This window comes from Saccopteryx leptura, chromosome 7 (assembly GCF_036850995.1).
Source record: "Saccopteryx leptura isolate mSacLep1 chromosome 7, mSacLep1_pri_phased_curated, whole genome shotgun sequence".
NCBI classification, from domain to species: Eukaryota; Metazoa; Chordata; class Mammalia; order Chiroptera; family Emballonuridae; genus Saccopteryx; species Saccopteryx leptura.
Window position 1 is genome coordinate 106,855,680 of NC_089509.1, and position 16,253 is coordinate 106,871,932.

The window sequence follows — 16,253 nt, forward strand, 5'->3', positions numbered from 1 at the left end:
AAGTCCCCTGTCCCCTGCCACCGCATTCGTCCCCCCATGAACTATTATTTTTTAGGTTAAGTTGTTTGTTTTTGGTACAGTCTGATTGCACCTCTACTCACAAGTAATTAACTGGTCAAAGGTTGGATGAAATTGACCAAATTGAAATTCTCTGTAAAGACTAGAAAACTACAGCCCTGGTTTTCACTCACACCTCTGCCCATCATGCTTCTCTTCAAGAGTCAGAAAAAGGAAGAATGCCTTCAGTGCATCTCCTATTTCCCCCCTCCCCCTTTCATTACCTCAGGAAGGCCCTTCCTAGTCTCTGGCATCTCAGGACCAGCTAGGATGTGAAGTCTTCTGAAACCCAACGTAAGAATATGAATGTTTCTGTCACTCAGCTGCCGTGACCTTGGGGTGGTCTAGTGGGGGTCAGGTGATTGAGGCCAGCCCGGTTTGGTGAACCAGACCCTCGGATGATGTGTATTTAAAGACTTGTTGCCTGACCTGCGGTGGCGCAGTGGATCAAGCGTCAACCTGGAATGCTGAGGTCGCCGGTTCAAAACCCTGGGCTTGCCCAGTCAAGGCACATATGGGAGTTGATGCTTCCTGCTCCTCCCCCCTTTTCTATCTATCTATCTATCTATCTATCTATCTATCTATCTATCTATCTATCTATCTTCTCTAAAATGAATAAAAAAAATAAAAATAAAGACTGTTGTTGATTGACCTGAAAAAACACAAGTCCAGGATAAGATAGTTACAGTTCCATAAAACAAAGCAAAGCTCTGTGTCAATCAGATGCAACAGCGGATAAAACAACGGTGAGATAGAAACAGGCTTCGAAGTTAACTACGTTCATTTCTGTTCTACCTCAGTGCATTGCGGAGAGCTGCTTCTTTGCCGACCTCGTGGCACACCCCGGGCAGAGCTCAGGCAGTGGCCACGGCGGCGTTAATTGTGCAGCCCCTCTGCTTCCCTTTCCACTGAATTAAGAGGTTTCAGTTGTTTGTTTGTTCGTGTTTCCTTTTTATTGAGTCTATTGGGATGGCACAGGTTAATAAAAGTATACAGGTTTCAGGCGCCCGGTTCTACAACTCGTCTTCTGTACACTGGGTTGCATGTTTACCACGTTTGCTTTTGAAACATTTTAAAAAGTCTTTTTTCAATTACAGCTGACATTTACTATTATATTAGTTTCAGGCATACAGCATAGTGGTTAGACAGTTATATAACTTACAGAGTGACTCCCCCGTAAGCCTAGTGCCCACCTGGCACCACACATAGTTATTATCGTACTGTAGACTGCATTCCCTCTGCTGTACTGTACAGCCCCGTGACTGTTTCCTAACTGCCAATCTGTGTGTCTCAACCCTTTCCCTTTTCGACCCAGCTCCCTCCGCCCCCTCTCCTCTGGCAACTGTCAGTTTATTCTCTGCATCTATGAGTTTGTTTCTGATTTGATTGTTTAGTTTGTTTTTTACATTTCACATATAAGTGCAATCATATAGTATTTGTCTTTCTCTGTCTGATTTATTTCACTTAGCATAATACCCTCTAGGACCACCCATGTTGTTGCTAATGGTAAAATTTCATTCTTTATTATGACTAATATTCCATTTTATATATGCCCTGCATTTTTGTTTGTTTGTTTTGTTTTATTTTGTTTGTTTTGTGGGGCGGGGGACAGGCAGGGACAGACAGACAGGAAGGGAGAGAGATGAAAAGCATCAACTCATAGTTGTGAGACCTTAGTTGTTCATTGATTGCTTTCTCATATGTGCCTTGACTGGGGTTCTGCAGCCAAGCCACTGACCCCTTGCTCAAGCCAGCGACTCTGGGCTTCAAGCCAGTGATCATGGGGTTATGCCTATGATCCTACGCTCAAGCCAGTGACCCCGCACTCAAACTGGTGAGCCCATGCTCAAGATGGATGACTCCGCACTCAAGCCGGTGACCTCAGGGTTTCGAACCTGGGTCCTCAGCATCTCAGGCTGACGCTCTATCCACTGCGCCACTGCCTGGTCAGGCTCAAATTTTCTTTCTCTTTATGACAAACATGAGCAGTTTTGAAGAGTACAGGCCATTTGTTTTGTAGAATGTTCCTCATCTTGGGTTGGTATGTTTCATCATGAGTGTATTCCAGTTGTGTATATTTGGCAAGAATTCCATAGAAATGCTATTGTGTCCTCCTCGGTACATCACATCAGGTGGCACTTGATGTCACTTTGTCTCATTGTTGATGATGTTAACTCTGATCAATTGGGTAAGGTGTTGGCCAGGTTTCTTTACTATAAATTTATAGATTTAATCTATATCAGTCTTTATTTATAGATATGTCTTATATTTATAAATTTAAAGATTTTCCCCCCTCTTCACTGAGAAGTAACCCGGGGGTAGTGTTACTTAGAGACTGTGTACGGGTCCTGTTCTTTGTCAGACTTTTCTTGCTCGTTTTAATATCCATTGATAAATCATTGCCTGAGTCAGTTACCGCAGTCATGGCTGCAAACTGGTGATTTTCTGACTGTGACATTCCTGCTACATTAATTAGCTGTCACTTCCCATAGGGTCCCAGTGTTAGGAGGTTTGCACTATGGGTTCCCAGACAGGCTTACCAGCTGTGTTTGCGTGTAGCACAGAATGGGCTCCAGTCCCATCTTTGCTGCTCCAAGACTTCCACTGACTTCCAATCATAGGTATGACAGAAGTGTTTGTTTCATTTTGCTTCTTACGGCATCATTAAAAATATACAGATGATGGATGCCTTTAAGGCATTGGTTCTGCAGGCCCAGCGATGGCTGTGGCCCACACTCCGGCCCCAGGCACACGCACGATGGTACTGACAGCGATGTGTGCAGAGGAAGTGGTGTGGGTTGCCGTCTGACTCCGAGGGACTTAGACTGTCTCGATTGTCTTTTCTGAGCCTCGGGGTTTACAGCTCTGAAGAGGGGACAGTTATAATCATCCTGTCCTCTCTGACAGTTCCCGAGGAGCAGATGACATGATGGGGAGCAGCACCCCGTACCCTTTAGGTGCTAGGTGAGCGCAGGTTGGTTTACAGAGCAGAAGCCTTCGCGACCAGATTGTTCAGAGCTATCAGATGGGTTTCAATTTCCCTGCTGAAGTATTCTTGCCAAAATGTTTACCAAAAGGATATATGTAATCAGACAAATCCAGATTGTGGAACATTGTACAAAACTGGTCTGGACTTCTCAAGAAAATATCAGTGTTGTGGAAAACCAAAAGGAGGGGGTGAGTACTCAGAGAGTCACAGCAGCTGCTGTGGAGCCTGATCAGGCAGTGGCATAATAAATAGAGCGTTGGCCTGGGACGCTGAGGACCCAGGTTCAAAACCCCGAGGTCACCGACGTGAGCACAGGCTCACCAGCTTGAGCACGAGGTCACCAGCTTGAGCGTGGGATCACAGACATGACCCTGTGGTCGCTGACTTGAGCCCAAAGGTCTCTGGCTTGAGCCCAAGGTTGCTGGCTTGGCCAAGGGATGGCTGGCTGAGCTGGAGCCCCCTCAAGGCACATAGGAGACAGCAGTCAATGAACAACTAGAGTGATGCAGCTATGAGTTGAGGCCTCTCATCTCTCTCCCTTCCTGTCTGGCCCTGTCTCTTTCTCTCTCTCACTAAAATAAAAAAAAAGAAAAGGAAAAGCACAGCTGCTGTGGTTTGGGAGGAAATGACTATAAAGGGTGGAATTGAAACAGTTGATCAGTTTGAGTGCTGATTAAGTACAAAATGATATGGTGTAGAGCAGGGGTAGTCAACCTTTTTATACCTACCGCCCACTGTTGTATCTCTGTTAGTAGTAAAATTTTCTAACCGCCCACTGGTTCCACAGTAATGGTGATTTATAAAGTAGGGAAGTAACTTTACTTTATAAAATTTATAAAGCAGAGTTACAGCCAGTTAAAAGCATATAATAATAATTACGTACCAAGTACTTTATGTCGGATTTTCTTTAAGTTTGGCAGAATACATCTTTATAAAACAACTTACTATAGTTAAATCTATCTTTTTATTTATACTTTGGTTGCTCCACTGCCGCTCACCATGAAAGCTGGAACGCTCACTAGTGGGCAGTAGGGACCAGGTTGACTACCACTGGTGTAGAGGTTAAATTCCTTGGGAATGGCAACGGTGTTGTTATGTGGGACAGTGTTTTTGTTCCTACATGCTAAAATATATAGGGATGTTAACATGATTGGCTCTTTATTGTCTACAACTTTCAAATGGTTCTACAAAACTAAAAATAATAGTGCATATGTATATACATATATAAGATTCACATACATATGTTTGCAAAAGGTTCAAAATTGGTGCAGTTAGAGGAAGGGTATGCAAGTGATTATTGCATAATTTCTTTGTAGGTTTAAAATACTTTTTTAAATAAAAGAGATTTAAAACCACGTGAGGACAAAAGTAGTCTATTATGTTTCAAGTCATTATGATGTCCTGATGGGGAAAAAAAGCATGCTAGGGGATTCACTGAAATAGAAAGAAAGGAAGGGAACGTTTAATCAAAATTTTAATTGTAGAGATTAAAAAAGATAATGTTAAGGGGGCCCTGGCCGGTTGGCTCAGTGGTAGAGCATTGGCCTGGCGTGCAGGAGTCCCGGGTTCGATTCCCGGCCAGGGCACACAGGAGAAGCGCCCATCTACTTCTCCACCCCTCCCCCTCTCCTTCCTCTCTGTCTCTCTCTTCCCCTCTCTCAGCCGAGGCTCCATTGGAGCAAAGTTTGCCCAGGCGCTGAGGATGGCTCTGTGGTCTCTGCCTCAGGCGCTAGAATGGCTCTGGTTGTGGCAGAGCGACGCCCCCTGGTGGGCATGCCGGGTGCATCCCGGTCGGGCGCATGCAGGAGTCTGTCTGACTGCCTCCTCCTTTCCAACCTCAGAAAAATACAAAAAAATAAAATAAATAAAAAAGATAATGTTAAGGGGATTAGTACGGTACCTAATATGACATAAAAAGTGTTCAATAAATGTTTATGGGTCTGTGGTGTGTGATGTGTGAATGTATACACAGATACACACACACACTTACATTGGGCACCTTTTGATCCTTCACCACAGCCAGAGGTTGGACTTGAACCCAGGTTTCACCTGGCGCCCACGTTGGGACTCTCACAACCCCACTCTGCCACACAGCTCTGTGCCCATTGCTTCTCCGGTGTGCAGCTGTGGGGCTTCTGGAGAAAGCATCATTCCTGTGTGAGACCCTTAGAGAGACAAACTGCAGAACTTCCATAATTATAGAAAAGAAGAACAAAGGTTTCTTATGATGAGAGATCCACTCCTTGCCTCAGTGAGAAGACGATGCCCGTAATTTTTCTCCAGCTGTGTGTCCAATGGCTCACGAGGCAGCTTGTCCTTCGTGTTTGGTAAACACAGCACGCAGCACAGAAATGAGCGAGGCACTGTGGACTGCAGTCACTGCCGACGCACCCTCGCCTTACTGGGTGGGCTCGGGAAATGGAGCAGGCAAGCATGCCAGCTGTAGACCCCCCCCCCCCCCCATACAGAGACAAAAGCTCTGACTCCTGACTCCGCCACCGGGAGACGCAGGGTGGCTTTGCCAGGGCGAGGAGTTCTCTGTCCGAGAGCAGCCTGATGCAGCTGTTGGCCCTGTGTGTTGTAGAAAGAGAGTCACGCGGCATTTTGCCACTCACTCAGCTTTATGTTGAATATGCTATTTTCTTCTTCTTAGTGGTAAATGTCTCCTTTTTTGTGGAGAGAGAGAGAGAGAGAGAGAGAGAGAGAGAGAGAGAATTCTGGTCTTTTAGGGGTCAGGGGGCCTGTCTCAATTCTGCAAATGTTGGTTTTTCACCTCTGTCTTTATTCCTGAAAAGTAATTGAGAAAGGTTTCTTACTGTCTAGTCCAATTTTGGGTTAGTTTTGTAATGAGGGGCAGGAATATTGGGCTTAAGTCATCATTTCCTCTGGTGTGTGTGTGTGGGGGGGTTGGAAACTGTCAGCATTTCAGTTTCTCTACATGTAAACAAGAGAAGAAGGTGAATGTGACTGTGTCTGCCTCCCACCTTTTAGGGAAAGGTCTTTCAGTGATAAAGTTAATACAGCGGTCATGTTTGAGGTCTCTGGAAGAATGATCTGAACGGTAATAAAACCATCGAGAAAAGACCAGAATTGAAGTTAACTGTAAGATAGCTCATAAAAAATAAGCCTCAGTTTCCGAATCTGCAAGTCCTGATTAAAGTAAGCTGGGAACGCCCTGGCCGGTTGGCTCAGCGGTAGAGCGTCGGCCTAGCGTGCGGAGGACCCGGGTTCGATTCCCGGCCAGGGCACACAGGAGAAGCGCCCATTTGCTTCTCCACCCCTCCGCCGCGCTTTCTTCTCTGTCTCTCTCTTCCCCTCCCGCAGCCAAGGCTCCATTGGAGCAAAGATGGCCCGGGCGCTGGGGATGGCTCTGTGGCCTCTGCCCCAGGCGCTAGAGTGGCTCTGGTCGCAACATGGCGACGCCCAGGATGGGCAGAGCATCGCCCCCTGGTGGGCAGAGCGTCGCCCCATGGTGGGCGTGCCGGGTGGATCCCGGTCGGGCGCATGCGGGAGTCTGTCTGACTGTCTCTCCCTGTTTCCAGCTTCAGAAAAAATGAAAAAAAAAAAAAAAAAAAAAAAGTAAGCTGGGAACAATACACCTCATCTTCCTTGATGTCCCCTCTTCATCTGTCCCCATTGCCACCCGACTAATTAGTTGCACTTAGTTGCACAAGACCTCTGCCCTTGGGGTCATTTCACTAAGAAAACTGAAGCTGCTTCTATAAAAATCAGGAATTTGCTAGTAGTAGATTGACGTGTAAATTTCTCATTTTTTCCCCCACACAGAACAAAGATCTGAGCAGACAGGAAGCTTCAGAATCCTCCGAATTGCACTTATATCCCATACGTGGAGAAGCCAGGCCGGGGAGGAGGTTCCATCTCAGCTCAGCGTGCGCGCTGGCGAGCGAGCACCGAGCTGCCTGGTCCGCTGCCGCTCCCCTTCCCTCCCAGCACGTTAGCCTCAGAGCGTGTTTCCAACCACCGCTGACAGCTGGACGGTTGTTTCTCGTTCTTTTTTTTTTTTTTATAACTTTATTTTTTTAAAGATTTTATTTATTCATTATAGAGAGGAGAGAGAGAGAGAGAGAGAGAGAGAGAGAGAGAGAGAGAAGGGGGAGGAGCAGGAAGCATCAACTCCCATATGTGCCTTGACCAGGCAAGCCCAGAGTTTTGAACTGGCAACCTCAGTGTTTCCAGGTTGACGCTTTATCCACTGCGCCACCACAGGTCAGGCCTGTTTCTCATTCTTTATGTTAAATTACAAAGGACTGGTGTCTATGATATAGAAATTTGACATCCGAATTATCGACGAAAATTGTATATGAGCTTCCTGAGGCTATATTTGGTTAAGAATTGAGGAATTTGAGAGTATTAATGTTGCACTAAGGAAATATATATATATATTTATATATACTCTCCTTGCTTTTCCCTTAACTAACCACCTTCTGTTACTGAGATGGAATTGGGCCTTGGATGTAGCACAGGGTGACTCAGGATAGGTCAGTGGAAACATCCTTCCCTATGAGTTCTATTTTATTACCTACAGCCCCACTTGACCTCATGCCCAAGCTAATCAAAGGTAATAAGCAGTTAAGTGCCCGGCTGGTCATTGAGCATCCTATTTTAAACTCTTGGCATCAGTAGCAGCCTCAGGCCAGCAGAGGGCGCAGTGAGCAACAGAAGGACCCAGGAGAGGAAAAGCCACGTACCTATCTGTATTCTCTAATCTGAGACAAGTGAGATAAGTTATTGATTATATAAACGCCTGTTAAAATACATCTAGAAGTTCCCATGTTTTTGAGAATTAGTTAGTTCATCTTAACTATATAGGTAAAACAAATGTTTTCTCATTGTAGAAAATTTACACAGTACAGATAAAGTCAAAGTTCCTTCGTCTCTCCTTCCTTGCTTGAGGTAAATGGTTATTATTCTCTCTTTCCAGATGTTTTAAATACACAAAAAGCTTGTAATGCACATAGAAAATTAATTTTTTCATGGATGGGATCATATGATATTTTTTACAACTTTTCCCTCAATGCATTTTAGACATGTACATATATATATTATGTCATTTAAAAATTGAAGTATAATTGACATTCTATTAGTTTCAGGTATACAGTGATTTGATATTTGTATATATTGCAAAACAATCACCCCAATAAATCTAGTTAATATTCATCACCATGCATAGTTTCAGAAATATTATTTCATTAAAAAATTTGCTACCTGACCAGGCGGTGGCACAGTGGATACAGTGTCAGACTGGGATGCAGAGGACCCAGCTTCAAAACCCAGAGGTTGCCAGCTTGAGTGCAGGCTCATCTGGTTTGAGCAAGGCTGACCAGCTTGAGCCCAAGGTCGCTGGCTGAGCAAGGGGTCACTCGGTCTGCTGTAGCCCCCCCCCCTCAAGGCACATATGAGAAAGCAATCACTGAACAACTAAGGTGCTGCAACAAAGAACTGATGCTTCTGATCTCTCTCCCTTCCTGTCTGTCTGTCCCTATCTGTCCCTCTCTCTGATTCTGTCTCTGTCACAGAAAAAATAAAAAAAGAAAGAAAGAAAGAAATTTGCTGCCTAGGATTCCACTGAATGAATGCGCTATGGTTTATTTAATCATTTTCTGTTGAGACTTTTGTTTGGTTTTGTTTGCTACTATTCCAGTGGAGTCCTTGTGATTGTGTACGTTTTCTAGGACAGATATGTAGCCATGGAGATGTACATTCTCTGAATTTTTTAGGATGACATTAAGAAGAGGGAGAGGAGAAGGTCCAGGCCTCGTGATTCAGTTCTCACAGTCCGTCATAACAGGGGACTGTGGTCTGGCTGTCAGCTGCCCCAGAGGAGGAATGCTGGTGACGTGCGCAGGCAGCTGTGGCCTCTTCCCTCACAGCAGCAGTCTGCACAAGGGTTCACTTGGCTCGGAGTCTAAACCACCAGGGGCCTGGCTATCCAGTGTCTGCGGACGAGAGTTCTGTGTTTGTTGCCAAATGGGATGGGGTGACCGCTGTCAGCAGCCAGTGAAATGACAGAGGGCTTGGGGCTAGCAGCCTGACGGCTTCTGATTGGAAGGCCTTGCCAGGGCTGTTCATTGAGGAAGTGGTCTGTGGTGGAGTGCATTGCGTTCCTGGCGTCTGACGTATTCTCTGTTTTCGCAGTTGGCAATCCAATTCCTGTTGAGCGGACTCTGCACCCAACCCCAGAGCAGATCGAGGCGCTGCATCAGACCTACATGGAGGAGCTCAGGAAGTTATTTGAGGAGCACAAAGGGAAGTATGGGATTCCAGAGCACGAGACTCTCGTTTTCAGATAACTGCTCTTAGAAGGCATACAGGAGGAGGAGAGAGCCTCCCACTGAGAGAACGAATATTTCAAATAAGTTTATTTTTCCCCCTTGACTACAGAATCAAATTTGCCACTGAAAGTATTATTTATAGTGACAGATGTTGATGTGTATCTGTGGTAAATAAAAATACAGTGTGTGACTATAGGGTAAGGTTAGAGATGACCAAGTCTTTTCATCGTCTTCATTTGGGAAGGTGAAGTCATTTCACAGGTTCAGAAATGGTTTAGAACTATTCATGTACTCAAAAAAAAAAAAAAAAAAAAAAAAAAATGACACCTAGAAAAACCGATTAGACCTTTTTGCTAAATATCACAATAATTTAAGGTGGCGTTTCCATTAAGCATGTTGTTAGCTATTATTCAGCACATTCAGGAGACAGTATGTAAAATAATTTGCCACATAGAGCCAGAAGAAGTTATTTATTTTTGTTTGAACAGATCATTTGTTAGTGAATAATGTTACTTTTAAGGTTTAGATTATTTGATCGGTTAGGTCATACCTACACATTTTTTTTATACAATTGGGCAGAATCTTTATGCAGTTTTCAGGGTGGGATGAATCTACCCTGAGCAAACTCATGCAGAATAGAGCATGTCTCCTTATTTCTATTTGTGCTTGGAAATATTCACCCTGCTCATCTGCTTAGGGACCTGTTCATTGGTGATAGGCCAGAAGGAAGACGTGCTTTTGCACATGCTTTAGGACACTAACATGGCAAAAGTTTCCATGGGAACAGACATGGTTTTTGTTTTTTGTTTTTCTTTTTGACGGAGAGAGAGAGTTAGAGAGAGGGACAGATAGGGACAGACAGGAAGGGAGAGAGATGAGAAGCATCAATTCTTTGTTGTGGCACCTTAGTTGTTTATTGATTGCTTTCTCATATGTGCCTTCACCGAGTGACCCTTTGGTCAAGCCAGTGACCTTGGGCTTAACCCAGCGACCATGGGGTCATGTCTGTGATCCCACACTTAAGCCAGCGACCCCACGCTCAAGCCAGATAAGTCCACGCTCAAGCCGGTGACCTTGGGGGTTTTGAACCTGAGTCCTCTGTGTCCCAGTCCAGCTCTACCCACTGTGCCACCGCCTGGTCAGGCCAGACATGTTTTCAATTTTCTTCCCAAATGGCCTCTTTGACATAGATGAACTGTAAGAGAAAGCACCCTCTCTGGTGAGACGCATCCGGTTCTCGGTTGGCTTGGACCAGGTCTGCGAGAGCAGGAAGCTGTCCCTTCATGCAGCGATGTGTCCCTGTGCTTGGATCAGCTCCTGACACTATGTAGGCACAAAATAAGTATGTGTTTTATGAATGAATGTATTTATAGCTGAACACCTGGACAAACTTTGCCATGAAGTGAAGAATTTGTAAAGCTCGGCTGTAGGATGAAGACTATAATAAGACAAGCCTCACTTGCTGAAGATCATTGCCCATGTCTGATTGGCCCAGGCCGGTGATTGACAAGACTCCAGTCTTGGCTTGTAAGGAGCAAGTCAGAAAGAGGTTTCTGATAATTAATCACTAAGTGTTAAGTAATCATTCAGTAAGTAAGTAAGTAAGAAGAATGCCTAGTTTCCAGCCAATCTCTGGCTAGAGTTACTTGTGTACTTCCCCCATTCTAGGTATTTGAGGGTAACTTCACTGAGCTGTACTAACTTATTGGTAATATGTCTTCAGGCCTCTAATTTTTAAAACATCAAGCCCCGGGTTAGAGCCTGGATTGGAGTCAGCAACAGCAGAATTAAATCGTGCTGGGTAACGCCCTAAGTAGGAAAGAATTTCACACGTGGGAAGACGAACTCGTTCTATTGTTCTTCTTAAGGTTTTGTGGCCAACGGCCTATTGTCCTCGGACTGTGAGCAATCCAGGAGTCCAGCAGCCATGGCCTTGAAATGAGATTTTAAATTTTTTTTTTTTTTTTTTTTTTTTTGTCAAAGCAGGGAATAAGTCTTACTAGCTTTATTAGGTGCAGAAAATTGGACCATAAATCCTTTTTGGTATCACTCAATATGGGAGGAAAAATGTAAATGGAACACTATTTATATAAAACGACACTCCGGCTGGTCAGGGCTCAGTCTTTCAGAATATAGCTCTGAGGCCCACGTCACCGCCACCAAAGGCCTTTCAGCTGTTATAAAACACACGAATTTTCTTCCTTTGGAGTTTATTAAAAGCTCATGAGACAGAGTCATTTGCAATTTCACAAAGGTATGAATTTTAATCTCACACTTGGGCATGAGAGGGCCAAGCTGACCGCCCAACATCAGCTGGCCTGTCGAGGAAGCAGTTACAGCCGCGAGCCGTAAACCAGGGGCACGGAAAAGTGAGAAAAGTTTGGCTCTGATGAGTTTATCTAGAATTTTGCCAATTAAAAAAAAAAAATCTAGACAGCAGCAGCATTAATTTCGGCATACCCAAAGCTCTATTGCTAGGTACATATGAGGGAGTTTATCTCTTCCTTTCTTAGGGTCTCCAGAGGTCTATATAATCCTGCTGGGCCAGAAGTCCTCCCATGACTGAAAGCACAGTTGTACGTTCCATGTCGTCCTAAAGTTGCAAGTGAATTTTTTCGACACGAATCTTTGCTGCAACACACATGTGGGTCGCATTTGGTATTCGCTGGTGCGGTGTGATGGGGGGGCTCTGTTTTAAAGATGCTCCTCTACTCCACTCTTGTACCTGCCATTTAAGCAGCAAAGCAAAAACAGCAGCAGCAACCACAGTAACCCCAGGACGCGCAGGAGGAAATGGACTAACTGCCTCGAGAAAGTGCGCATCTCCGCTGTTTGCTTTGGACAGTTCTTTTGCCCGGTTCCCTCGAGAAAGTGCGCATGTACGCTGTTTGCTTTGGACAGTTCTTTTGCCCGGTTCCCTCGAGAAAGTGCGCATGTACGCTGTTTGCTTTGGACAGTTCTTTTGCCCGGTTCCCTCGAGAAAGTGCGCATGTACGCTGTTTGCTTTGGACAGTTCTTTTGCCCGGTTCCCTCGCACTCTGGCTTGCGGACTGTCACTTCCTTTGTGTGGTAGCTGCAAGTATGGAGGTGGTCTGGGTCGGGCTACGTCTGTTACACTCACCTGGAAGGCTGCAGCCTCGCGCTCATGAGGGCCGGCCAGCTTTGCTCCGTCCTAGGGTAAGGGACGCTGTGTGGTTTTCGTAGACTCTTCCCCACGGCTGTGAAAACGTTCAAAGGGCATATGCTTCGGGGGTGGTGGGTGAGCCTTTATCGGATGCAGAAGGTTAGATGTAAAATGCCCATTGTTGGGAGAGGGCCCATGTTTGCCGTGGTCAGCATCACCTGGATGTGATGGCCATACCTCTGCCGCTTGTCCTGCAGACTACCTCACTGATACCAATTACCAAAGTCTATGATCAACCTGTAAACATATGTGGGGCACATTTAGTTTTCTTCTTCCGATAAGAGACAGTGTTGATGGGATTTGCTGATTGGAATTCCCCCCACCCCCCACCCCCAGAAGCCTCGGATTGCTAGTTCTCCTCTATCTAGTGTAGTTTTTATACAAACTATAAAAATGTCCATTTGTAGTGCTGGGAGAGTTCCTTCAAATCAAATTTGTATATCTTTTTAAAGAAGCAGGAAAACAAGGCAGCTTGGAAATAACCAGCCAGGTGCTCCATTTTCTCCAAGAGTCTGTCCTTCCTATTAACAACAAACGGGTTTCTCTGAAACCTTGTATTTTGACTTTTTGAAATTAATCCTTCCCAAACACTTCAGCTTAGTGCCTTAATATTTTAAATGAGGGGGAGAAGGTTTACTCCGATCCGTAGTTAACCTGTAGGACAGTGAGTTCCTCAATAGCAGAGTCTGTCTTGTGTGCATTTTGTAAAATATTTTACTTTTTATTTATTGATTTCAGAGAGAGGAAGGGAGAGAAAGAGAGAGAAAACATTGATTTGTTGTCCACTTATTTATGTATTCATTGGTTGATTCTTGTACATGCCCTGACCGGGATTCAAACCTGCAACCTTGGTGTACTGGGATGACACTCTCACCACCTGAGCTACCCCGCCAGGGCCTTGTGTGCATTTTGATCTGGACTCTCCAGCAGTCTCTCAGTGGATGCTCGTGGCACTAACCTGGCAGTTTGGTGGATCATGTCACAGAAGCCGAGTTTTAGAGCCGAACGGGACCTCCTAGCCTGTCTAGTTGTTCCTTCTGCAGATGAGTCAGTCGAACCCCAGTGAAGATGAACGCGGATCGGACCTGGGTCCGTATTTGTATCACTCTGCTCTAGCTTGAGCTGGAGGTGCTGCTGTCCCATGGCTGTTGGTTAATGAACCCAGAAATCCCCTGTGAAACAGAAGTGTCCAAAAAAGTAGAATGTACATATTTTAAGAATCCATCCCTAAAACAAGGAATTTAACAACTCTTAAGCAAGCTCTATCTTACTGGGACTGAGAGGTGTTTTTCTTAGACCAGTATACCACATTGTTGATTTTTCCCTTTTGCAAGAGCTATTTTGGTGATGTGGTCCTGGGCCAAGTCCAAGTGTTCAACAGGCGTAGGCACTAGAGCCTTTTGAATGGGAGCGGCAGGGTAGGACGGGGTGTCCGTGCTCAGGATGGAGACAGACCTGCAGAATATCTTCCCTCCCGGCCCTGTTGCAGTCGTTAGCACAGGCAGGACGAGACAAGCCCGTCATTCAGACAGAGGCCCCCTCCCTCTCCCCCCTCGGCAAGCCCTGAGCCTATTCTGGCCCCCCGTCTCATCCAGCTGGGTTGTCACAGTGGTTTTTGTTTGTTTCTTTATTTATTTACTTACCTACTTATCTTTCTAGCTCCCAGAATCTGGTTAAGAATTCTTGTAGGCTCTCTGGAGAATAAGGAGAAATCTGACCTTCTTTGTATTTCCCAGGACTGCATAATCCTTCCCCAACTCTCCTTCCAGACCAGCTTGGAGCCTGGGGCTTTTTGGTTGGGTTCTAAACCCTCCCGTCTGGGGTACAGTCATGTCAAGGCAACCAGAGAGTCTAACTGCCCCTCCCTTCTACTCTCCAGGTTTCTATTTCGAATAATCCTTCAGCCTCTGGTCCTCCACTGGATGGCCAGGCTCAGTTTCTTCCTATGTAAATTAAGTCAGGAGTGAATGGTCAAGGTCCCTTCTGGTTCTGTCGTTATGGTCTCTGCTGATTTCTTTTCTATCACTGTAATGATGTCTAGATTAGAGATGTAGATATATCTTGATTTTTCTTGCAAGACACGCAGTGCATCCAAATGAATGCCTCACTCTCTTCATGTATATAAGATAAAAGTTGCCACTGAAATTTCCCCAGCATCACAGTTGACCTCTCGCCCTGGTGTTTCTAAGAAATAATTTAATTCTCTAAACAGAAGGGTGAGAAATGGAACTACAAGGATTCCTCCTTTATATCGTTCAAAACTATAAAATAATAGATTGTTATTTGTTGACATCTTCCTAGGAGATGGTGTACTTTTATATTTTCTATATTGTTCTGTGTTGCTGTGTACTTTTTAAAAGCCCTCAGTTTCTAAAGATTTGACCGATAAATGTGCTTTCTGCCCGAGTGATAAATAAAGGTGAGGGTGTTGTGTCTCCCCTGGATAGAATGGTTTTCCTTCTACACCCCTCGGCAAGGCTGAATTAACTTAGACTTGGGGATGAATGTAATCAGGAGAATGACATTGAAACTTGTGAGCGTTGCACATTCTCGTCCTGAAGAGTTGGCCTTTCAGTTCTTTTGCTCAGTTAATGTACAGTACAGAAAGCAGGGGCAGCAGTGACTACAAACTGCAGGAGTGTAGGGGACGCTGGGACAGGGGACAGCGAAAGAAAACACTCCAGGAAGCTGCCGTGGTCTCACGTGGTCGGAGCAAGAGTGAAACCTCTCGGAATCCGAACTCTTCAAAAACTGGTAGAAACAGATTACGAATCTGGTGAATCACATTGTTAATGGTGTCTTTCTGGGTAATAAAAATGTTCTAAAATTAGATTGTGGTGATGCTTACATAACTCTGTGAAAATACTAAAAACCTCTAAACTCTGCACTTCAAATGGATGAATTCTGTGACCTGTGAATTGCATCTCAATAAAGCTGTTTTATAAAATCGAGTCGGTCCTACCCTTGCCAAAATGATGGAAGCAGCTAAAAACTGAATTTCTTTTTAAAACGTGTCACAGTGAAACTGCTGCCCTTCCATGCCAGCCCTCTTACAATAAAGATTAGCCCTTGGTTTTTGAGAACTGTTGGTGTTTCTGGTATTCTTTATCAACATAGGTGTTTTAAATATTTATACTATTTTTGAGTGTTTCATTGGATAAAGAACATGCTGCTTTATAATTGTGTAAAATACTGTTTGACTTTAACTTTTCCCAATATTTTATTACTACTGTAGCATATGCTAAGTAACGGTTATCATATAAAAACAACACTCAGTGTTTATTGACCACCTACAATGTGCCAGGCACATGGCTAAATCTTTTATGTACATTAGGACATTTAGCTCTTAAAATAGCCTGAGGAGGTTGGTACTATTTTTATCCCATAGGAAACTGGGCCTCAGAGGAGCTAAGAACTTGGCCCAGGGAATTCTGATAGTGCGTGGTGGGTGCCCGGGTCCTCTGGCCAGAGCCCACGTCCTAAGTATAGGACTTGGGAGCCCCGGGGTGTCTGCCATCTCTGTCAGTTACTTGCTTTGTGACTTTTGTATTCTTTTTTTCTTACTTTTTAAAAATTATTATTATTGAGAGAGAGATTGAGACAGACAGACATGAAGGGAGAGAGATGAGAAGCATCAACTTGTAGTTGCAGCACTTTAGTTGTTCATTGATTACTTCTCAAACGTTGCCTTGACCGGTTGGGGTGGGGGAGGGCTCCAGCCAAGCCAGTG

At 44.7% G+C, this 16,253-nt stretch overlaps 1 protein-coding gene across 1 annotated transcript in view; it reads left to right on the forward strand.

Annotated features, from left to right (window-relative positions):
• The window catches only part of MOGAT1 (monoacylglycerol O-acyltransferase 1), a 39,298-nt gene extending 23,824 nt beyond the window's left edge, over positions 1 to 15,474 (forward strand). The window contains exon 6 of the mRNA XM_066345030.1: positions 9,203 to 15,474. Within this exon, the coding sequence (XP_066201127.1) occupies positions 9,203 to 9,357 (155 nt within the window). The 3' untranslated portion in view covers positions 9,358 to 15,474. The remainder of the gene's footprint in view (positions 1 to 9,202) is intronic.
• Positions 15,475 to 16,253: the final 779 nt, after the last annotated feature.